Genomic DNA, 25,676 nt, shown 5'->3' on the forward strand with positions numbered 1-25,676 from the left:
TGTTTTTCATGTAGTACTGCCCTTCGGAAGCAAGATACTTGCATGTTTCCCGGAAGAAAAATTAAGTACAATTTACCTTGATATTTGAATTCAAAAGTTTTCATCCCCCGACTCTTAATGCATCGTGTAAACTGTATTTGTAATGCATCGTGAAAACTGTACTTGTCTTTAGTTTTACTTTTATTTAATCATAAATAAAATTTTAAACATTAGAAAATATTTAATACTTTTTTATACAACAGTTACAGAGATTTTTCAGTGACTCTTTCTGATACGGCAGAGCATGGTAACAAGTGTCCATTTTTATGAGTGAATCATTGATTAATTTACTCAACCGATTCATTCAAATACAATCATTCATTCAGGAATTAAACAATTGACTGGCTGCATCCGAAATTGCATACTCTCTTGAGTAGGTACTTATTTTGAATAAGTACTTACTTTGCGAGTGCTTAACAAGTATGTTCTATATAGTTTGAATATGTGTAGTATGCATGTAATCTGGATGTACTATATTCCCCATGTTGTTATTATCATGTGACCTAGCATTAGTTCTCTCTTCACTGCCATTCACAAATCCTCTTCCATGGCCTCATGGGATAATAAAGTGTCCATTGTATGCAGACTTTAGAATCTTGCCAGAAGTAGAAGGATATCCAGGTACTTTTTGCCTACTCTTTTATGAGTACGTTTGTCGCATCCTTTTTTTCACCTACTATAAAGTAAGGAATTATGTGATATCAGATGCAGCCATCGGCTTTTTGAGTGAGTCATTCATCTAACCGATTTATTCAAAAAAACTTCTGAATTCAGAACCACATACTACTCTTTCAATTTTTACCATATCTGTGTATTGCAGGAATAGTGAGAGTGTGCTAATATGCATTTCCAAATTCAGCAACTGATTCATTCAGGAACATAACAAATGTATTTTTCAGTGAGTCATTGAATCATTGACTCAAATGATTAATTTAAAAACGTTGTTTTCAATTAGTTTCACCACTACTCTGCATTGCTTGGAGATGGAACTGTTAATTCTGCTGTAGTTTTTCATTAGAGGAGCAAAAATAGCAAGTAACCAGCAAAATTGCCTTTTATTGCTTGAAGGACGCATTGAAGAAAGTATTCAGCAACATGTATAAAGTTTCTTTTAGCTTGTTTACGGTCCTGCTAAATAGTGATAGTTTGTCTTCTTGGCTCCTAAAGATATTTGTTACACACCCTTCTAATCTTGAACAGGAAATTTGTCAAGCCAAAATAATGGCAAAACAAACAAGTCAAGATATCAGCACTGTATATAAATAGTGCATCAGTTCAGTTCACACAATAAATCATTTCACATTGCTTTAGTTTATCTGCGTATGAGTTGTTATCTGTCACTTTCTCTCCCTCTGTCATCTTTCTCTTTCTCTCTCTCTCTCTGGATCAGTATATGTATGTCCGATCGGATATCATAGTGGGTGCCGTCTGTCCCCATCTGCCTCAGACTGCTTTGCTCCAGGTTCCCCATGGAGCCTGCCATTATTAATATTGCTTTCATGTGTGCTATATGAAAAAACCCACTGTTACTCTCCCACACCTGCTGTCTGTGCTGTTGGGTGATGCTTGGGCAGAGAGGGAGAGCCACAGTGTCACTGGAGACTCTGAGCTAATGGCTAACGTGTGGTAACAGATGTGGAATTCAACAGTCAGTGAACATGATCAATTATGTGGAAATAAAGCGTTATACGGATTTGTAGGAAAGATGAGGCTGATACAGAATCGTTTGGGGTTTTGGGGATAAATGTTCAACTATCAAGTCATTGGGCTTCAAATATGTGATGATTATTATTTTGTATGCAAAATACTCATGGTAAAACCCATTCTGAATAGACTGTATTGCTTTAGTCTTAGTCTGGGCTGGTGGACCGACATAGCTGTTCTGTTCACAAACAAAAGATTTTGATTAAGTTCTAAGGATGTTTATTTCTGAGTGTTCTCCGAACGTTCAATACATCCAGATTTTTTTTTTTTTTTTATGTTTAAAAGTTTTTTCCTGGTTATGTGAACATTAAGGGAATGTTCTATTGTACCATTTTTCAAACATTATGGGAACATAATTTTTGTAATGTTCTCTGAACATTCTGAAAGTTCTGAGAACATTCCGTGTTAAAACTTTCTTTCAGTGTTGCTTTACTTCAAACTCTAAATATATTCAGTGCTGAAACAACTGCACTGATGTGTAAAACAGACAAATCAGACTAATTGTGAGCAACACTGTAGAGCAACATAATTTAACACTGAGCATAATTAAGACCACTTGCATGCACATTTATTTCACCGTTTGTGGTAAATTACTCAGTCCCAAATTATATATTAGGTGGCCTTAAATACTATGTACATGCTGTTATTGAGGTGGGAAATGGGTAAGGATAGGGACAGGTTTGGTGGTATGGGTAGGTTTTGTGGTGGGTTAAGGTGTAAGGGATGGGTCAACCGTGTAATTATAAATGTAATTACAGAAATTAATTTAAATGTAAGTACATAGTAGTTAAAGGATTAGTTGACCCAAAAATGAAAATTATCCCATGATTTACTCACCCTCAAGCCATCCTAGGTGTATGACTATCTTCTTTCAGATGAACACAATCAGAGATATATTTAAAAATATCCTTGCTTCTCCAAGCTTTATAATGCTTGTGAAAAAAAAAAAAAATGCATCCATCCATTATAAAAGTAATCCATACGGCTCCAGGGGGTTAATAAAGGCCTTCTGAAGCAAAGTGATGGGTTTTTGTAAGAAAAATATCCATATTTAAAACTTTATTCACTATAATAACTAGCTTTCGGCAGACGACCTTACGCATTGATTTGCGGCAGAAGAGTGACCTCTGACCCGACGCATGACGAACGCAGAAGTGCAGAGGATAGAGCAAAACAAAACACCGGTCATGAATTAGAAATCTAAAACGACGGAGGATTTCGATATAAGAGAAGAGGAGCTTGAGTTTGTTGCCCAGCCCTATTTTTTTGAACCACGAGAGGGGTCTAAGCTTACGATACATCCTACGTCATACATCGCGGCAGGGGGGTTACTCATTTGGCACTAGTCGACTTGCGCAGTGTGTTTAGTTTATAAAGTTTTAAAGGTCCCGTTCTTCGTGATCCCATGTTTCAAACTTTAGTTAGTGTGTAATGTTGTTGTTAGAGTATAAATAAAATCTGTAAAATTTTAAAGCTCAAAGTTCAATGCCAAGCGAGATATTTTATTTAACAGAAGTCGCCTACATCGAACGGCCAGTTTGGACTACATCCCTCTACTTCCTTCTTTAATGACGTCACTAAAACAGTTTTTTGACTAACCTCCGCCCACAGGAATACACAAGAGTTGCGTTTGTAGAGTGTGTTTGTCGCCATGTCGTCGAAACGCTGTTATTTTCATCCCGCAGTCCAATCACCGGGTCTGATTCCAGCTCAAATTGATAGGGTAAAATTAAAGACATGTTTACAATAACACTGAGCGCGTGCATCTCCACGTTATGGTAAGAGGCGTAACTTTTCTGGGCACGGTGCGCTCAGAGCTGTCGAATCACAACACAGGAACCGCTGGCACAATCAGAACTCGTTACGTATTTCTGAAGGAGGGACTTCATAGAACAAGGAAGTCATCAGCCCGTTTTTATGACAGTGGAAACAGCGGTATACAGATAAGTAAATTATGTGAAAAATACTGTGTTTTTTTTACACGCGAAACATGAACACATGTTATATTGCACACTATAAACACAATCAAAGCTTCAAAAAAACACAAAAAACAGGACCTTTAAATATGTATGTTTTTCTTACAAAAACTTTTTAACCCCCTGCAACCGTATGGATCATATTTATGATGGGGGGGGGGGGGGGGAGGCTTCAAAACAGGCCCCCCATTCACTACCATTATAAAGCTTGGAAGAGACAGGATATTTTTAAATTAGGGGTGTACGATTCACTCGTTTTCTCGATGCATCGATTACAAATCCTGACGATGCATATGCATCGATCTTGAAACATGTTTTTTGAATCGTGAATCGTTTATTTCGGTCGATAATCGATGTAAAATGCAAAGAATCGGATTAATCGCGATTCTATAGTGATTCAGTACTTTAAAATATATAAACATTAAATTACTACATGCGCAAATTGATGGAGACGTTGTGCGCCGTCATTTTGCGCCTTCCCTCACAGCTCTCATTCACAGATACGCGCGGCTGCACTTTACCGCCTCTCACTGGATTGCGCGCGCGCTCAGTCCGTAGCCCACGTTTGAGCTCTCCTCAGGACGGTCACAGCTGTTCACATGAGCATATGACAGTTCTCTATTAAGACAGCAGTAGTCCTGAGTCAAACTGTTCAAGCCATTGATAAAGCTGCCAAGTCATTGCGCGGTCACTACTGTTGAAATAAAACGCTTTTATTGCGTGGAAAAGTCGGAAATGGTTCGTTGACATTACCTGAAGGCGCGCATTTATTGCATGGACGGAGCAAACACATAATGTAAGTGTCTAAATGCATACGCACAGTTCAATGAATGATAAATGAAATTATGAACTTAATGTCATTAAACTGAATGTGCGAGGAAACTGCTGAAATAACTACAACATTAACAACACTGACATAAGAGCGCGCGGTTTATCAATCAGATGCGCGTTAAAGTTGCGTTCGTTACTATAGCAACAGTAGAAACCCAGCGCGTTTTCTTTCAGAATCACCATAAGGAAAATGTTCCATATAAAGAGAACAGAGATGGGTTTTATAACTATTCCGTGAAGAAAAGTTAGTTTAAGATTAGTTGGGAAAGTGCATGATAGTCTCTCCATGTAAGCATTGGTATTTCTAATGTACCTGGAACAGGTTGTGTAGCCTTTAACACTATCCTCCACTATATTTAACATGAACTAGGCCTAAAAATAATTTTAAAGCCCTTTTAAAGTTTTGGCTTATGTAAATTTCCACATATGCCAATTTTTATAGGCTGTTAAAATAAAGTTATGTAGCATCATTAAGAACCAACATGAACTAACATTAACAATGTTAACAATTGTTTGTTTGTTTGTTTTCCCCTTATTCTTTGACCCCCTGAAGGCCACTGTGTAATTCACACCCTGACTAAAACACGTTGAGGGAAGCATTTCAATACCCCTATAAATGCATATTAAAATGCAGAATCAAATCGAATTAATCGAATCGAATCGAATTTTAATGTGAATCGTCTCGAATTTACAAAAATTGTTCTTGAATCGAATCGAACACCTGTGAATCGTGAATCGAATTGAATCGCTGTCTACCCAAAGATTCACAGCCCTATTTTAAATATATCTCTGATTGTGTTTGTCTGAAAGAAGATAGTCATATACACCTAGGATGTCTAGAGGGTGAATAAATCATGGGATCACTTTTCATTTTTGGGTTAACGATCCCTTTTTAAGGCCACCTAATGTAAAGTGAGACCAATTACTCCAATCTTTGCTGTCCATTACGAGTTTCACCTACTAGCTTTCATGTGTTTGATTTTAATAGTTGGAAAGCTCCAGCTACTGTGTTGGATCAGTGACGACGTCTACGGCTTCCGGGCCATGAGTAGCTTTAAGGGCCAGGATGTGGAAAAACAGGGCATCAAGCTGCCAAAAAAATGGATTGATTCCAATGATAAAGTAAGTTCAGTTATCACATTTACTATTCTTTTATGTTGTTTTACATGTATGAATGTTGGGGAAGCTACCTTGGAACTGTTGCTTGCTAAGTTACAAGCTCATAGTTTACAGTAGTTCAGCTACAGTCAATTTAACGACTAACTGCATTGTAAAGATTGGGGTTGATTTAGATTTTTTTATGTTTCTGAAAGAAGTGTTTTATGCTGACCAAGACTGCATTTATTTGATCAAAAAAATCCAGACAGACAGAAATATTGTGAAATATTATTACAATTTAAAAGAACTGTTTATTCCTGTGATGGTAAAGCTGAATTTTCAGCATCATTACTCCAGTCTTTAATGTCACTTGATCCTTCAAAAATCATCAATATGCTGATTTGGTGCTCAAGAAACTGCTGCTTAATATTTTAATGGAAATATTAACATATATGTCTTTACTGTCTTTACACTTTTGATCAATATAATGCATCACTGATGAATTACAGTGCCACTTGTTGGAAACTAGCTTGTTACTGAAAAGGCTACTCTATTTTGAAAAAACAAACAAACATACTAAACCAGTAGGGTCACTACTTTTTGTTAGTTACTCACCAACACTGATATTAACTGTCCTGCTTTTAAGTTTTGTTTACCATATTTTGATAGTTTATTTTTTTCTTTTAGCTTATTTTGATGTTTCTTTTCTGTCTTCTTTTTCTATTTTTGCTTCATTCACTCGCACATGACGGTAGATCCCCACAGACCGTACGATGGTTGTCGGGGGAGTTGTGGGAGGAGGAGACGCTTCTGATCCTGCAGGATGTTCGCTGAAGAAACGGCGGCAGCGCTACGTGGAAAAGGACGGCAAGTGCAATGTCCACCATGGAAACGTGCGCGAAACCTACCGTTACCTGACAGACATCTTCACCACGCTAGTGGACTTAAAGTGGCGCTTCAATCTGCTGGTCTTCACGCTGGTCTACACCACCACCTGGGTGTTTTTTGGCCTCATTTGGTGGCTCATCGCCTACATCCGTGGAGATCTGGACCATACTGATGACGCCAAGTGGACACCTTGTGTGAATAACCTTAATGGCTTCGTCTCTGCGTTCCTTTTTTCCATCGAGACCGAGACCACCATCGGTTATGGGTACCGTGTCATAACGGACAAATGCCCCGAGGGAATCATCCTGCTTCTGGTGCAGGCCATCTTGGGCTCCATCGTCAATGCCTTCATGGTGGGTTGCATGTTTGTGAAAATCTCACAGCCAAAGAAACGCGCCGAAACGCTCATGTTTTCCAACACAGCTGTGATATCCGTGCGGGACAGCAAACTGTGTTTGATGTTCCGTGTCGGTGACTTGCGAAACTCGCACATAGTGGAGGCCTCCATTAGGGCCAAGCTCATCCGATCTAAACAGACCAAGGAAGGAGAGTTCATCCCCCTAAACCAGACGGACATTAATGTGGGCTTTGATACGGGGGACGATCGACTGTTTCTGGTGTCACCGCTGATCATTTGCCATGAGATCAACAAGAACAGCCCCTTCTGGGACATCTCTCAGGAGCAACTGGCACGAGAAGAGTTTGAAATAGTGGTCATCCTGGAAGGAATGGTAGAGGCCACAGGTGAGTGTAGATCACAGAGAATGAGAGAGCGTGGGTAACATGATGAGTCTTGTTCCCCTGCTGGCAAATGTCATAACTACACTGTTATGCAAGCAAAACAACATGTTTCTCCACTGACTGGCATTCAAAAGTTACGGACCCCCTAAAGAGACATGGTGAAGAAAAAAAAAATATGTGGGAGGAAAAATTATTTGGCAATGCTTTTGCGTTCTCTCGCAAATATTTTGCGTTTCTTCGAGAAACTTTGCGTTCAATCTCAAAGAACACAAACGTTTTGCAAGCGAAAGCAAAGGTTTGGTGAGCAAACACAGTTTACCAGTAAACGCAAAAGCATTAACTTATTATTTTTCCTCCTATCTAATATTTTTTTCCACCACCATGTCTCCTTAAAGGCTCTGTAAAAAGTAGACATGTATTTCAGTTAAAAAGCAGCATTTAAATGACAAATATTTGATTATTAAAGTAGATGTGGTAACACTTTACAATAAGGTTCATTAGTTAACATTAGTTAACTACATTAGTTAACATGACCTAATAATGAAATGCACTTATACAGCATTTATTCATCTTTATTAATGTTAATTTCAACATTTACTAATACATTATTGAAATCTTGTTAACATTAGTTAAATCACTGTGAACTAACATGAACAACTGTATTTTCATGAACTAACGTTAACGAAGATTAGTAAATACAGTAACAAATGTATTGCTCATGGTTAGTTCATGTTAGTTAATACATTAACTAATGTTTAACTAATGAACCTTGCTGTAAAGTGTTACCGTAGATGATTAACCAGTTCTCAATTTAAAAATGTAAAATATATATATATATTTATTTATTTTAAATGTACATTTTTACATAATATAATAAAATATTAAAATCCCAAAAATGAAAATTGTCATTTAAAACCTATATGATTGTCTTTCTTCCATGGAATACAATTTTTTTCATAATTTAAGAATATTTTGTGTAACGAAAGTGGAGTTGTCAAGCTCAAAAATGACAACAAAGAACTACAAAATGATATCATGAAATTTTATAATGTGTATCTCTATGTATCATGTACTATATTTAAATTCTTCAGAAGCATAATTACTTTGTGTGATGAACAGGGCATCAAATAATTTTGGAGTTGAATTAATCTGTTGATCCAGTTCACAAAAACAAATGATTTGTTTATGAATAAGAGTGATTTAGTTAAACTCTCTGATCTGGTTGCAAAGGTTAAATATGAAAAATTCAGAAGGCTTGGAATATAGCATGCGAGTCATTTTTATGAAAATCTTATGTTTGCTTTTGGGTCCTTTAAGTAGCTTGACCGTCTCAGTCCTCATCTACTTTATATTGAAAGGAGTTGCCGGGATATTCTTCGGAGGGGGAAAAAATCACCTTTTGTATTCTAGGGTAGAGAGATAGTCATAAGGTTTTGGATCAGCTTGAGGGTGAGTAAATGATGACAATTTCAATTTAGGGTGAACTTTAACTTTAACAATGTGTAATGGGAAAAAATAATTCCCAAAGTGATTCTGGATGCACAGGCTGAGTTACTGCCATTGAGATGAATGGGAATGTTAACGGATGTCTCTTTCCAGGTAAATCAGAGCTCCTTGGATGAATCAGAAGTATTTAAATGGGTGTTGCCTGACAGTCAAACATGAAAAGTGACCAGATTTACCACAGTTCCCCTGGTAACAGAATGCTGACAGCAGGGCGTGATATGGTATTTTCATGGGATTCGCTAATTATATTGACAGTGTATTCATGTGACAGCAGTTGCAATTACACTATGCTAATTAGCTTTTGCATTGTGTTCTGTGTCAGTATAGACAGATATTGCTGCCTGCATGGAGCAGGAAGATGGAGGACTCTTGAGATGTTTCTCAGTAAGACAAGCTCATGGCGTGTCAATAGATCCGCCTCAGGGAAATTAGTGAGCAGAAGACAATTGAAAGAACTATAATGCATTTCACTCTCACACATACATAAATACACACACGGCTCAAAAAACACTCTCTCCTACATCTAAAATAATGAATCATTGCTCAGGAGTGGGATGCAGTGAGTAGCTTCAGTCCACAATCATCACACTTGTTCAGAGCAGTTAAACTTTTTTTGTCTCACATCTGACATTCAAGAGCATCCCACTTTCAGTCAATGTAGGTTTAACCTATCTATTATTAGACAAAAAGCAGGATAACAGTAAAAGAATCAGTATCAGAAATAATACCAAACTATTCAGGTCATGACTGTACCTCAAGGCCTAATGAAATTGGAAAATTATAGAGAATAATTATTGATTTCTTTTCATGTCTGACAGTGATAAGTAATGAAATAATTGAGGTTTAAGATTGGCCAATAAGGGTAATGACATCAGGGAGATACAGAACTTGGTCCAGGTCTAATAACAATTATAACTGTTCTCATAACAAATTTAATTTAAGCTTGAACCTCAGCAACAGCTCACTCTTAAAGGGATACTTCCTCCAAAAATCTGTCATTTACTCACCCTCATGTTGTTGACTTACTTTCTTCTGTGGAATGCAAAAGAAGACATCTTGAAGAATTTAACTGTTCTTGTCCATATAATGAATGTCATTGGGGTTCAAAACAACATATATGGATTGTATGATTCATTGTATGGACAAAACAGCACTGAGACAATTTTCTAAATCTCTTATTTTGTATCCCATACAAGAAAGAATGTCATACAGGTTTGGAACATGTTGCCGCTTACAACAGAGAAAAAATAATAATTATAATAATGCATTAACAATAGCGGTCTATGGGAAAAGACATAGAGTGCTGCGGGGATGATGTATTTTTGTAGGCCTGGAGGTATTTTGGCAGGTTCCGTTGTCCTGAAGTAAGTGAGTTTTTGGTTAAATGGCTGAAGTAAGATCTGTGGAAAACATAAGCTCAAGATATTTTTATTTTTATTCTGTGACATAAAATACATCAGTAGTACCCCTTGTGATTTTTTTATTTATTTTTTTTTTTTTAAAGCTTTTACTAAAAAAAATAGACCATTGCTAACAAGTGGCAAAATGGGACTAAAGAGGTTGTCGGGGACATTAAATGTCATCACACTGAACAAGAAAACTCATCTATTCACTAGTCCACTTTCAGGGCCTTATTGCGTTTGAATCTTGCTCTCGCAAACTATTCTAACTCAAATTTTCAGGGAAAACATTTTTTAAATAAAGACTTAAAGAGTTGTCTGACGCTAGTGACATTGAAATCATGGAACTGTGGTGTAGTTTGTTTTGCTTTTTACTTCTGCCGATTGTATTTAGGATTCAAAATTCATAAAAGTTGTGTTCAATTGTGAAGATAAACATGTAGATAAAACATGTAAGAATCATACATTTTTTTTAGTAACTGCTTTTTTAATTGTTTATTTTTTTAAATAATCCTATTTGGTTTTTGTCGCGGCAACCAGGGTAATGGAAACTTCCAGGCAGCTCTCTGTTGCACTGGTATAAATGCTAAAATACACACAAAACTTAAACATTATATGTATTAATTGTGATAAAAGTGTTTCTATTCTTATCTGTGCAAAGTTATTTCCAATTTATGCCTGTCTGTAATGTGTATGTTCAGTTTTGGTTTCATTTTGGTTTCAGTTCTGTTCCTGTTGTTCCTGCCTTAGTTTTCTAGTTGGTTTCCCTGGTTGTTCCCACACCTGTTCCGTTTTATCTTTGATTACACTCCCTGTGTAGTTAAGCTCTGTGTTTTGTTCAGTTTTGTCTGGTATCATCTATGTTTAAGTGGTTGTGTTAGTTTATTTCTCTGACGATCTCCTGATTGTTCCTTGTTTATTTTATTAAAGACAAATTTGTTTCTCTACTCCTCCTTCATGTGCTTCACTACAGCCACACCCTGACAGAGTACCGGACCTTGAAAAGATTAGATTGCGGCTTTTTTCTTTCTTTCTTTCTTTGCTCCCCCCTCACTAGCCAGTAAAGAGCCAGTCAACCATGGACTAAGTCAACCATCACCAGGACCAGGTGCGTGAGCCGGCAACACTGTGTGGGACTGCTCATGGAGTACGAGGGAATATAGGAAGACCCCACCCACACACCCACCACTGAGGGTGAGCTGCAGCTGGCCTCTGCTAACTGTTTTATGTTAAATTGGAAGAGGATGTTTCCCTTATTCTCCCGTCCCTGTTGGTTCCGCCCAGCTCCAAGTCTCCTGTATCTCCGCTGGTTCCGCCCAGCTTGAAGATTTCTGTGCCTCCACTAGTTCCACCCAGCCTCTCTCGCCCACCTCCTCTTCCAAACTCAGCCAGTTGCTCGGCTCCACCTCCGCTGCTTCAGTCTCTCGGCTCCTCTTCTGATGCCACTCATTTGTGTGGATTTGTCTCAGGTCTTACGGTCTCCAGCTCTGCCCATTCAGAGGATCCCCTGACTCCGCCTCCAGCCATCAATCCCGTCACTCCACCTTGGCCCGTTGACCTGTCGGCTCCACCTTGGTTCCTCCCTCCCTCGGCTCCACCTGGGACCACCATCCTTACGGCTCCACCAGGCTCCCTCGTCCCTCTGGCTGCGCCTTGGTCAGACGTCACCCTGCCTGTGCCATAGACTTAACAGGCCTTCAGCTACGTTTTATTCCTACACCCCATTAGCTCCATCGGGCTCAGCCTTCCCTCAGACTCCTCCTTGGTCTTTCCCTCTTTCTGCGCCCTGGGCTCCACTTCCATCGACCTCATCTCCGTCAGTCGCCCCCCTGGAGTCATCAGCCAAGTCTCCAACCTTGGTTCCTCCCTCCGTCAACTCCACTGTGGGCCATCGTCCTGGCTGAGCTTTGAGTCCTCGCCTGGCTCCTCCTGCTCCTAGCTCCTCCCTCCCTCCATTTCCCCATGGACTGTTCTGCCTGCTACTGTTTCACGTCCTCCACCTGATCCCCCTCCCTCCCTCCCTCCCTCCTCTGTTTGACTCCCCATGTATTGTGTTTTGTTCCGTTCTTTGTTCAATCTATGTTTAAGTGTTCAAAGTCCTGTGTGTTCCTTTTTATTAAAGACTATTTTGTTCCTCTACTCCTTCGTGTGTTTCACTACAGCCTCACACATTTCAGCTTTTAAACCCTCTGGAATTAGTTGCACCATAGACTTTTATTATTTCAAACACGTTTTTACAAACTGAGGGATGAAATTATTGTCTGTGGTAGTCGATGGCACAGATGCTGTCAAGAGAGCTTAACTTGTGTTGAACCCAGAACATACCCTTAAATAAATCCTTTTAAACTGCCCACGGGGTGCTGCACTTAGCAGAACCTGTTTGATGTGGCCCTTAGAGGCTTTGAGATGTTTTAAAACCAATTTCCTTTAATAAATTAAGGCTTTAGTACCAGCGAGGCTTTGGTTCTGCTTCTACTTGGGTTCTTGTCTAATGTTTTGGAATTGCCCAAAGCATTTATTCACAGTGAAATGTCTTTAAATTAATAAACTTCAAGTTTAAAATGTCCGAATGGAGGTGTTAAAGTCAATTGCATAGCATTATCACTGAAAGTGAAACTTCTCTTGTGGTTTTGCAGTAGTATGCATGGATTATATAGTTAGATGCTTACCCAGTGTGGTTATTACACTGAGAATCTCATGAATTTTGATGTGTTTGATGAATGATATCTGCTGAGGTTTTCCTAGATATCATTTATATTCATTATGACAGCCGCTATACATCACTGTGTGTGTTTACTTATGTGTGTTTTTGAAAATGCTTGTTGAAAGTGTTTTGTTGCTCTGTTTGTCACAGCATGTCTCTGGAGTAATTGATGCGTTTATTTGAGGTTCACTTAAGCAGATGATTAAAAAGCTTGTATTCTATTTTTAGGTGGTGTGCACATAAATATTCAGTGGAACAAGTGCATACATGTCTGCGTGTTTCACAGGAAACATGATTTTTTTTAATGAATTAAGCTTACAGTACATTTCTGTTGACATATTGGCAGGATCATCACTAACTTTAAAAGGTCAAAAGCACAATTAGACTGTGATCTTTAGGTATTTGAAGAAGATGAAATGGAACAGGTAGTTCTTCAGCAAATGTTACAGAAGTGGGTTTTATTGAGGGATTCATGTGTAGCCAATACCGAATTGACCTCATCAAGATGAAAACTGGAATATTTTTTTTGCATTACAGTTTTATCTCCACAATACAGCATCATGTAGACATTTTCAGCTCATATCACATATCAGTTTTATATATATATATATATATATATATATATATACACACACACACACACACACACTAAAATTGTATTTTTAACAAAGTATCAAATAATAGCATAGGTTTTAAATGATAAAACAACAGATATTTGAATAGTGTTCAATAGTTTGAATAGTGTTCAAAATGAAGAAATAATAATAAATTCTGTTTTACATATTACAAACTTAAGCCACAGTAAAAATGTTATGTCATAGCATTAGATAACAAAATATTAAAAAAAAAACAGTATGTATCTAATCAAAAATATATATATTTTTTTTTTATAGCCTATGTTTATATAAACTCAGATACGGTTTGAAATTAAACATTTTGTCAATTAGGCCTGATGCAAAGACATCTATACATTATACATACATTTATAAGGAGGCCTATGTCTTAATTGTCTACATTTGTTTTAGAGCCACTATATATTCAAGTATTGCTCTAAATAAATAATTAAAAAAATTAACTTTCCAAATATTGCTCTTTGTCCTACTTTGGATTTAATTTAACAAGAGATTTGCTTCTTCAAGTCTCTAATTTTTCTCTAATAAACTAATGTCATGTTCACACTGCAAGCAAGTGTTCAATTCCGATTTTGACTCAGATCTGATGTTTTTGTTTGGATGTTCACATCATTTTTTTAAATGTGGCCAATATCAAATTAGAGGTCACGATCCTGAACTGACTCGCATGCACAAAAGAACTATAATGGCACATATATGGAAGTAAACAAGGAGTTTACTGAAGTCAGTTCAGCTATCAGGTGATGTGCTGCAGAAGCCAGCGAATTTGTGTGCAGGCGATAAGAAGGATGCAGATGAGGAGAAAGAGAGCAAAGTTCTTCTCATACTGTTTTTTTTCCCCACATTTTTTGCTTGTATAGAGCTGTCACTGTCATATTTGAGTAGAAAAGCACACCATTCCTCCACTGACTATTCAAAGAACTACCGGTAAAATCTTTGGAGTGACTCCCATCAGGGCAGAATTGTGACAAATTTTGATATATAGAGTGACGTAAAAGTCGCGTGAATCCCAATATGACTGTTCAGACTGAGGCCGCAATGCAAAACATCAGACCTGTATCTGATTTAAATTATGACCACATATGGAAGTGGCCTAAATTAACAGATTCCGTGTAATTTCAGCTGTTCACACTGTAATAAAAAAAAAAAAAAAAACAGACCCGAGTCGCATATGAGCAAAAAATTCGGATTTGGGCCACTTAAACCTGCAGTCTGAATTTAGCCTGATTGTCCACACCATAGAAGGTCTAATTTGGATTCAGCCTCTTTCTGTTTTCATTGCTATTTTTGTTGTTCTTTTCTGTGCTCATGAGCGTTTTCATCTGTCTTTCCCCACAGGAATGACATGTCAAGCCCGCAGCTCGTACCTGAACTCAGAGGTGCTTTGGGGAGAACGCTTTACCCCTGTGCTCTCATTGGAGGAGGGATTCTACGAAGTGGATTATGACACCTTCCACCACACTTATCCCTCTCCGACCCCTTCCTGCTCCGCACGGGAGCTAGCAGAACTGGCAAAGAAAGGGGAAGCTATCCCTTTGCCCCCTATTTCTCCCCCTGTTTCACCCCCAGCAACCCTGGGAGAGTCCCTAAGCCCAGAGGAGATGCACGAGGAGGATGACAAGGAAGAAGAAGCAGCAGCAGAAGAGACTGTTAGCAATGGTGATGTGAACAGAATGGAATATGAGCAAGAATGAGTTAATGCAATCTGCAGTCTTTTGCTGCCCCTGTGTGGCAGATGAAAATAGACAGCTCACGTCAGCCACATAAACACCACAAAAACTGAGGAATAGTTACACATCTATAGGCCTACATTTTGTCATTGACCCCACACTGGTACTACTGTTATTAACTGTTTTCAAGAATAGAACATAATTGCACATGGTAAAGTTTTTACATTTTAGGCGCAAAAATACTTCAAACCTCTTTCAGCTTGGACTTAAATGCAATTTATTTAAATAAGATGTAAATAATTGCAGCTTTGTGCTATGCTTGCTTAAGAGCTTGCATCATTGCTTTTGAGGTTTATAAGTATTTCCAAATCCATTGTATTTATAGAGATTGCGATTTATTGCCCCAGATGGTGCTTATAGCTACACTACAGCATTTTCTATGGAAAAACGGTGGTCATTTGTTTTTCTGTTTTATTAATGAAGGACATTCCATTCTCTATAAAGGGAATATTGAATATGCATAGAATATGCTTACAATTGCACATTATGTATGGAATCATAAACATATGCTCATGTATAGAAAATAATATCTGTAATAAGTAAAATGTCGATTTTTTTTTTTTTTTTTTTTTTTTTTTACAGCGACCTCTGCTGTTGGCTGACCATATGTCTAGATTGGCTGACAATTTCTAGTGAGATGTGCCAAAGTGTTAATGATGGGAAATAATTTTTGGATTTCTTTGAATAACAGATATGTATCACAATCACTAAAATTTGGACATTAACACCCAGCAAACACAACGCACAATGTAATTGTTGCTCATTTATTTTGTTTAAAATGTAAACACATTGTAGCTACTATTTTTAGTCATTTTCCATATCTTATGTCTACCATTCATATTTCCACTTGAGGAACACCCTCACTGTTATTTATAGCTCTTCTTTTTTGTTTTGTTTTTTACACCAGATTTAATAAAATTCAATTTCTGTTTTAATTTACAAGAAGTGAATAAAGCAATTAAATAAAAAGATTATCCTTCTCAGACACTATCTCAGTTTCTATGAGAATATGATAATAAGAATTATATTTTAAAACAACATAGTCATCTAAAACCGCTTGTGATGAAACATTACAACAACACAGGACCTAAAGTCGGCATGAAATAGAAGTTGCAATAGTCTTTTCTTCCCTAGTTTGGAAACTTTTTTTGTTTGTTTTTGAAAGTCTTTTCTGCTCACCAAAGCTGCATTTATTGAATGAAAAATACAGTAAAACAGTAATATTGTGAAATATTATTACAATTCAAAATAATTGTTTTCTATTTTAATAAATGTAAAAATGTAATTAATTCCTGTGATGCAAAGCTGAATTTTCAGCATCATTAGTCTTCAGTTTCACATGATCCTTCAGAAATCATTTATATGCGGATTTGCTGCTCAAGAAACATCTTATCAATGTTGAAAACAGTTTTTGCTGCTTAACATTTTTGTAGAAACATACCATTCAAACATTTGTGGTAAGATTTTAAAAAATAAAGAGAGAAATTAATACTTTTATTCATCACGGATGCATAAATTGATCAAAAGCGACAGTGAAGACATTTATTCAAAAATTCTATTTAATAAATACTTTATTAAATTAAATACATAAGTTTAATTAATGCAAATAAATAATGTTCATTGAACTTTCTATCATCAAAAAAATCCTGAAAAATTATTTCACAAAAATATTAAGCAGCACAACTGTTTTCAACATAGATGATAATTATAAAAAATCAGCAAATATGCACCAAATCTGCATATTAGAATGATTTCTTAAGAATCATGTGACACTGAAGACTGGAGTAATGATGCTGAAAATTCAGCTTTGATCACATTTATTACATTTTAAAATAGAGCAGTTTCTCAAACAGAAAAATGTATAGGCGGGGATTTTGTCTATTGGGAATTGATTGGATGGTGAATCTCATGTGAGCGACAGGTTATCCTGCCTTCTCGCCAAACACATCATCAGAGAAGAGATGAGAAAACGCTGCAAGAAGGGAGAGTAAATTATTTTAATTAAAGATTATGAGGGCACAGGATTTTAAAAAAATAATAATGATGATGTCCTTGGATAAATTTATAATAAATACTGCAATATTCCATTAAAAAAAGAAAGAAATGTCAATTTTGATTTCATGGGGACTTTAACACACAAGTTTTAAATGACACAAGTTAAAATGAAAACTAAAAGACTTTCAAATCACATGAGCCAATATTTTATTCACAAAAGAACATAGATAACATAACAAATGTTTTAACTGAGAAATTTTACAATTTTATCCATTTAATGAGCTCTTTTCAAATTTGATGCCTGCTACAGGTCTCAAAAAAGTTGGCATGTGGCAAAAAATGGCTGAAAAAGCAAGAAATTTTGAAAAAATTCAGCTGGTAGAACATCTAGTAACTAATTAAGTTAATTGATATCAGGTCTGTAAACATGATTAGCTATGAAAGGGAAGTCTTAGAGAGGCAGAGTCTCTTAGAAGTAAAGATAGGCAGAGCTGTGAAAGAGTGTAAAAAGATTGTGGAATACTTTAAAAAAATAATGTACCTCAAGGTCAAATTGCGAAGGCTTTGCAAATCTCATCATCCACAGTGTATAACATCATAAAAAAGATTCAGAGAAACTGGAGAAATCTCTGTATGTAAGGGACAAAAGGCCAAAGAACTTTATTGGATGCCTGTGGTCTTTGGGCCCTCAGTCGACACTGCATCACTCATCGTCATGATTGTGTCAATGACATTACTAAATGGGCCCAGGAATACTTCCAGAAACCACTGTCGGTAAACACAATCCGCTGTGCCATCTGCAGATGCCAACTAAAGCTCTATCATGCAAAAAGGAAGCCATCCAGAAGCACCGTCATGTCCTGTGGGCCAAGGCTCATTTAAAATGGACATTTAAAATGGTTTCAAAGTGGAAAAGTGTTCTATGGTCAGACGAGTCCAAATTTGACATTCTTGTTGGAAATCACGGACGCCGTGTCCTCCGGGCTGAAGAGGAGGGAGACCTTCCAGCATGTTATCAGCATTCAGTTCAAAAGCCAGTATCTCTGATGGTATGGGGCTGCATAAGTGCGTACGGTATGGCCAGCTTGCATGTTTTGGAAGGCACTACGAATGCTGAAAGTTATATAAAGGTTTTAGAACAACATATGCTCCCCTCCAGACGATGTCTATTTCAGGGAGGGCCTTGTGTATTTCAGCAGGACAATGCAAAACCACATACTGCAGCTATTACAACAGCATGGCTTCGTCATAGAAGAGTCCAGGTGTTGAATTGGCCTGCCTGCAGTCCAGGGGTCTCATTTATAAAACTGTGCATAGATTTCATCCTAAAAGTGTACGTACGCACAAAAGCTAGATTCTGTGTACGCACAAAAAAAAAAAAAAAAAATCTTTCCTGAGCACAAATCCCTTTATAAATCCCAGTCAACGGAAGATTGTGCATACATGCATCTCCACCTTGTCACCTTGAGTTTCAGCTCAAAATACCCCCATAGATTTTTTAAAATTATTTTTGCTTATTTTTGCCTATAACTGCCTATTTTGGGGCATCATTAACTATGCACCGATTCAGGGGCTGCTGGCCCTTTAAATCTCGTGCTCCCTGCCCATCGAGCTCGCGATTCTATATACAGTGCATTTACAAAGTTCACACAGCTAATATAACCCTCAAATGGATCTTTACAAAGTGTTCGTCATGCATGCTACATGCATGCTTCGGGTCATGTGAGTATAGTATTTTTTTTGGATGTTTACATTTGATTCTGAACGAGTTTGATAGTGCTCCGTGGCTAAAGCTAACATTACACACTGTTGGAGAGATTTATAAAGAATGAAGTTGTGTGTTTATGAATTATAGGCTACATACTGCAAGTGTTTAAAAATGAAAATAGCAACGGCTCTTGTCTCCGTGAATACAGTAATAAATGATGGTAACTTTAACCAACAGTAGCCTACAATAGCAACATGCTAACGAAACGATTTAGAAAGACAATTTACAAACATCACTAAAAATATCATGATATCATGGATCATGTCAGTTATTATCGCTCCATCTGCCATTTTTCGCTATTGTCCTTGCTTGCTTACCTAGTCTGATGATTCGGCTGTGTACATCCAGACGTTAATACTGGCTGCCCTTGTCTAATGCCTTTCATAATGTTGGGAACATGGGCTGGCATATGCAAATATTGGGGGCGTACACCCCCCCATTATGTTGAGATTCGTCTGTTCTTCGGAGGTCTTTTAAACAAATGAGATTTCGAAGGAGGAAACAATGGAGTTTGAAACTCAATGTATGTCATTTCCATGTACTGAACTCTTGTTATTCAACTATGCCAAGGTAAATTCAATTTTTAATTCTAGGGCACCTTTAAAGGTGCGCACATTCTCCCGTCAAGTTGGTTTTTTAGATCACAACCTTTGCGTGGGAACTGGCGTACGCACGTTTCCAGCCCCGTTTATTGCGTACGCACGCTTTATAAATGAGACCCCAGATCTTTCACCTATAGAGAACATTTGGCGCATCATTAAACGAAAAATACGTCAAAGACGACCACAAACTCTTCAGCAGCTGGAAACCTATATCAGGTAAGAATGGGACCAAATTTCAACACCAAAACTCCAGAAACTCATGATGCCCAGACGCCTTCAAACTGTTTTGAGAGGAGATGCTACACCATGGTAAACATGCCTCAGTCCCAACTTTTTTGAGACCTGTAGCAGGCATCAAATTTTAAATGAGCTCATTTTGTGCATAAAATTGTAAAATTTCTCAGTTTAAACATTTGTTATGTTATCTATGTTCTATTGAATAAAATATTGGCTCATGTGATTTGAAAGTCTTTTAGTTTTCATTTTATTCAAATTTTAAAACACATCCCAACATTTCCGGAATTCGGGTTATATAAGAAACTAAAGCAAATCTTGTTGGGGTCATTGTTAAAGTACAAATGATATTTTCTAATCATGAGCTCAAGAGTTTTAAAGAATGAGATTAACTGCTCTCAGTGGCTTCTATACATTATAGTGAATAATTCAAAGTACATACTTCCTTCCTAAAAGAGAATTTCCCCAGTGACCTTGGAACATAAAAGGAGTACTGTTTTTCCTGAAAAAAAAGTGCCAATAACCAGGTGCATGGGTTAAGCCAAAATACTTTTTGCAGAGTTCAGTGTGAAGTTTAATTTGTTCTGTTTGTTGTTTTTCTCTATCAGCTCTTTTTATAAAGTGATTCCTCATTAATTAAGTCCTTTGAGTTTTAAAGTCCGTGGACACCCAGCTGACTTGTTCCTTTTGTTTCATTATATGAATATTAGTGCAGCTTGATAGCCATTATACATTGCTCTAGATAGAACATTTAATTAGAAGCTGATCAAAGTGCTTTTCGAGTGAAATACATGTTAATTCCATAGTGCTTAATGATTACCATATTCATGAAACATTATATATTTACATTGTAGCCTACTGCAACTTACAAAATTCTGCCCAAAACATGGTATAATTACAATTTCTACAAAACATGTGGTAGAACATTTGTTTAAGTGTGTAGTCTTTCATAAACGAAAATATCCATTTATTTCAATGATGCACTGTTGGCTCATTACAATCACATGAATGACGCAGTTGCATGACTGTAGTTTCAATGTTTCCCGCTAGAAGGCGATACAACGAGCAAGAACCACGTTTTTGCAAGTGCATTATGGGAAAGACGTTCGACGCACATGTGGCCACCTGATCAGTGCTGAAAGATTCCGGAGAAAGAGCTGCACGACTCTATTATCGGCAGCTATTTGTGTAATTAAAACAGGATTAGCCACACATAGTACGATAAAATGAAACCAGGTAAGTTGTTTATAGTTTTCGATGCATTCATTTTGGATTTTAAGGTCGCGCGATGAAACATAAGTGTTTATATGTTGGATTTGCTCGTGTTATCATGCCGGCCAAGTTAGCCACGCGCTTAAAGTTTTCGTGCACTAAACGCTTTTCTATGAGATGTAATGACATTGTTTGTTATTTTATTAGTATGTATTTAAACATTTTGTGTGGTTTTATAAAGAAAATATTGGTTTCGACTATATTTATTGCAGTGTATAACATTGCGCGTGAGCCATGCCGCGCACGCGGTGCTAAAGCCCCACATGGCTATTAACTAGAGAAACTATTAATTTGTTTCTAAGATTACTTTACTTAGTTGCGTTGTATTTATTATTAAATAAAAAGTGAATATATTTGATTTTAACTGGACAATGTGCTCAAGGCTTATTTTCATGCTGGAGTTTACACACATTGTTGAGAAACACGTTGTTTCCTCTGTCAGACCATGTTCACGTCGACAACCTAGTAAAAAAAGTAGTTCTGGTTCAGTGAACAACCTCTAGCAAAGACGTAAATATTAGACACAACCCCAAAGTTACCAATGAATGATTTTTAACTTTGTATGTAGTGTAGTTGTGAACAAGTGGTTTAGGGCATTTAAACACCAGGGCCCTGTTGCAACCCTTGTTTATAATAATATCAATAATGTGTTTTTTTTTTTTTTTTTAACTACTTAATCATAATGTTATTTTACCTGAAGATTTTCCTAATATAAAGTTTGATTTGTTGCAGCTGACTACAGTCTTATATCATTCTGCCTGATTTTTTTCTTCTTCTTGTAAACAAAGTCTTACTGTTATTGGTCCAATGAATTAATATTTGAGTTCTCTTGACAGGATTCAGCCCGAGAGGAGGTGGAGGTAGAGGAGGCTTTGGTGGAGGTCGAGGAGGCTTCGGAGAAGGTGGAGGTCGAGGAGGTAGAGGAGGCTTTGGAGGAGGTAGAGGAGGCTTCGGAGGAAGAGGAGGAGGAGGAGGAGGAGACAGGGGTGGAAGAGGAGGATTTCGAGGAGGTAGAGGTGGTGGTAAGCAAAATGTTAATTTCCTTTTCTATTTAATTTTGGTATTGTCTGACATGCCAGAAAAATTGTGTTTTGATGCATTTCTTTGTGTCTTGTTTGGTAAAGGTGGAGGATTCAGGTCTCCTGGAGGTGAAGGAGGCTTCCGTGGACGAGGGGGTGGCCGTGGCACTCCTAGAGGAAGAGGAGGAGGACGAGGAGGGTTCAGAGGGGGCAAAAGGGTGACCGTAGAGCCCCATAGACATGAAGGTGGGTCATCAACGTCACACCTTTCTTGAATTGAGTTTGCTGTTGCTTACAATGTTACATGCTAACATTCTGTTTTAAATGACAGGAGTTTTTATCTGCCGTGGTAAGGAGGATGCCCTGGTCACAAAGAACATGGTGATTGGCGAGTCTGTGTACGGAGAGAAGAGAATAAGTGTTGAGGTGAGCATGTAGTAGCATGTCTCTGAATTTCGCTAGAGTAAGTCTAGAAAGCATTGTATTCATTGCATGTTAATTTTTCCTGATTTAAGGAAGGGGAAACTAAAATTGAGTACAGAGCATGGAATCCTTTCCGGTCAAAGCTGGCCGCAGCCATTTTAGGAGGTGTTGACCAGATCCACATCAAGCCGGGAGCAAAGGTCATGTACTTGGGAGCTGCGTCAGGGACTACTGTATCCCATGTTTCTGACATTGTTGGACCGGTATGTGGAGGACTTATTTTTTTTATTGTCGATTTATTTTAACTTTTTTTTTTTTTTTTTTTTCTCTCAATTTAATGAGATTTATCTCAAAACATAATGACTTTATTCTCAAAATTTAAAGAGTTTGTTCTCGACATTTTATTTAGACTTTTTTTTTTCTCGAAACACGACTTAATTCTAAATTTAATAATTTTATTCTCAACATTGTATTTTGACTTTTTCTCAATTTAACAAGTTTAATCTCACATTAAAATTACTTTAATCTCGAGATGGTTTTATTTTTTTATTATTGCTTGGCCCTAATCTTCCGTAGTCCACATCTGCACACAACATCAGCGAATAAAACTCTTAAACATTTAAAGTTGAAGTGTGTGTTTGGCATAATTCCAGGTATTGTTATATTATAGTTGCTATAATGTATTATAGTTGATTAAGCTGGAATAGCATTTTAACATAGGAAAAAAAAAAAACATTTTATATATTTTAGCTAAAAAATAGAAGCAATTTACAGTGATTTTTGTGATTCTTTATATATTATTATAATGTTAATATTTTGAATTGAGGTTTTGTTTATATTTTAGTTATTTTTAGTTTTAATTTGTCACTTTAGTTTTTTATATATTCTTTGTTTCGGATGTAGTTTCAGTAATTTTTTGTACATCAAACTTTATTTCAGATAGTTGCCAAAATCCCAACATTTTTTATTTCTTTTAATTTTTTCAGCTAATATTTGTATATCAGCTTTATTTACGCACTATATTCACAGAAAATGATTTTAATATTTTAATTAACAATACTGATTAATAGTTAATGTTAATGTTATAGTTATTTAGATGTACGATGCTGTCTTTTGTCAGACATGACACTGTTAGACAGTATCTCTGGAACTATTTGACATTGTCTAATTTTTATTCATTCACTCACAGGAGGGGTTGGTGTACGCTGTCGAGTTCTCTCACAGATCGGGCAGAGACTTGCTGAATGTGGCCAAAAAGAGAACCAACATTATTCCCATCATTGAAGATGCACGACACCCGCACAAATACCGCATGCTTGTTGGTAAGTTCCTGTGATGTGAACATTTGGAAGGTAAAGAATGCTTATTGCAAGGTTATTTATTAAAGCAATGCCTTGTTTTCTTTAAGGCATGGTGGACGTCATCTTTGCCGATGTTGCTCAGCCTGACCAAACAAGAATCGTCGCCCTCAATGCACACAATTTCCTGAAAAATGGAGGCCATTTTGTTATTTCCATCAAGGTAGTGTAATGCTGCTAATATGTCGACATTAATCATGTTCTTGCTGCTGTAAAACTTAGTATTCATCAGTCTTCAGTTGTTAACTTTTTTTTTTTTTTTTTTTTTTTTTTTCCCTCCATCAGGCTAACTGCATTGACTCAACAGCTGCTCCAGAGGCAGTGTTTGCGTCAGAAGTGAAGAAGATGAGCTCTGAGAACATGAAACCTCAGGAACAGCTGACACTGGAGCCATATGAGAGAGATCATGCAGTTGTTGTGGGAATCTACAGGTGAGTCTTCATGTATAAACCTAAAAGAGCCATGAACATTCAGACTATAAAAAATAAAAGCAAAAGAATGTTTTGCACAATAATGTGGCCCATAGTTTGAACAGCTGCTTATTTAGACCTGAATTACAATTGGGTTACTTCACCTTGTAGGTTGAAATGTTTCTTGTGTAGTTCAGTTTTGCAAATTTATTTATTTTTGCAGACCACCACCCAAGCAGAAGAAATGAGGGTCTTGTCATTTTTCATCACTTCACATCCTCCTTTGCTCCTGAAATAACTGCTTCAGCCACTAGATGGACCCAGAGCAGATGACAAAAGACTGATATATCTGAACCATTTTCCTGTTTCCACTTGGATGGGAGTGTATCCCTCTGAATGGCACAGGCAACATATTGTTTATGGAGAGTAACTCTACTCCTGTTTTTCCTTTTGTATGATCATCATCTGTCATGTAATATACTGTACTGAGAGATGAACTTTGTGTTTTGCTTGTAAGAATTATTGGAAGCTACATGTGTTGTCAGCTAAATCAAGTTTTCCAAAGCAGACATTTGTTATGGTTTCTTTGAATATTTTTAGTAAAAAATATTTTAACAATCGAATGTCATGGCTGTTATTTGTGGAACATTTACAGAAAACACATTTGTTTAAAGATTCTCCTTTTTTTCTGTATTATGTTTGTAACCTCACAAATCTCTGAAACAATTCAAAACTTCCTCTTGTTTTGCTGCTGTTTCAGAAGGCCATAATATAAGGGCTAGATGTGGGTTAATACTCATTTTGGGTCAATTTGTATGACCACTACTAAAAAAGCCTAAGCTGGTTTAGGTTAGTCAAACTTTTGGTCCCATCCTATCTGACAAGTGCCCTAAACTCCCCTTAAAGGGATAGTTCACCCAAAAAATAAAAATTCTGTCATCATTTACTCACTCTCAAGTTGTTCCAAACCTGTATAAATTTCTTTGTTCTGTTGAACACAAAGGAATATATTTTAAAGAATGGGGGAAACTGAACAGTTCTGGGACACCATTGACTACCATAGTATTTTTTTTTTTTTCTACTATGTAAGTCAATGGTGCCCTAAAGCAGCCTAAGTTACAGACTTTCTTCAAAATATCTTCCTTTGTGTTCAACAGAACAAAGAAATTCATACAGGTTTGGAACAACTCGAGATTGAGAAAATGATGACACAATTTTCATTTTTGGGTGAACTATCCCTTTAAACCAGCAACACTTTTCTTTTTCTTGCAAGGCACTGTGTGAGCGTGTCTAGTTAGAGTTGTGATTTATAGAAATTATTAGGAATCTGAATTAAAGGTCCATTA

General features: G+C 37.0%; 2 protein-coding genes across 6 annotated transcripts in view; both read left to right on the top strand.

Annotated features, from left to right (window-relative positions):
- The window catches only part of zgc:162160 (uncharacterized protein LOC561782 homolog), a 30,020-nt gene extending 13,788 nt beyond the window's left edge, over positions 1 to 16,232 (top strand). The window contains exons 2-5 of one of the 5 annotated variants that reach the window (XR_007178996.1): positions 5,539 to 5,672; positions 6,404 to 7,280; positions 8,877 to 9,004; positions 9,106 to 12,322. Coding sequence is in view for 3 of the 5 variants with exons in the window: in XM_048152674.1 (XP_048008631.1) it covers positions 5,595 to 5,672; positions 6,404 to 7,280; positions 14,858 to 15,213 (1,311 nt within the window). In the remaining 2 variants the exon portion in view is untranslated. Of the gene's footprint in view, positions 1 to 4,260; positions 4,516 to 5,538; positions 5,673 to 6,403; positions 7,281 to 8,876; positions 12,323 to 14,857 lie in introns of those variants that run through there. The other 4 variants (XR_007178997.1, XM_048152675.1, XM_048152676.1 and 1 more) reach the window with 4 other exon arrangements.
- A 4,682-nt stretch (positions 16,233 to 20,914) lies between these two features.
- Positions 20,915 to 24,953, top strand: fbl (fibrillarin). The gene is made up of 9 exons (XM_048152677.1): positions 20,915 to 21,084; positions 21,957 to 22,142; positions 22,245 to 22,385; positions 22,471 to 22,565; positions 22,655 to 22,825; positions 23,752 to 23,884; positions 23,971 to 24,083; positions 24,206 to 24,351; positions 24,554 to 24,953. The coding sequence occupies exons 1-9, from the start codon at positions 21,075 to 21,077 to the stop codon at positions 24,576 to 24,578; spliced, it is 1,020 nt and encodes a 339-aa protein (XP_048008634.1). The 5' UTR covers positions 20,915 to 21,074; the 3' UTR covers positions 24,579 to 24,953.
- The last annotated feature ends 723 nt before the right edge of the window (positions 24,954 to 25,676 follow it).

The sequence above is a fragment of the Megalobrama amblycephala genome, linkage group LG13 (genome assembly GCF_018812025.1).
Source record: "Megalobrama amblycephala isolate DHTTF-2021 linkage group LG13, ASM1881202v1, whole genome shotgun sequence".
In the NCBI taxonomy this organism is placed as follows: domain Eukaryota; kingdom Metazoa; phylum Chordata; class Actinopteri; order Cypriniformes; family Xenocyprididae; genus Megalobrama; species Megalobrama amblycephala.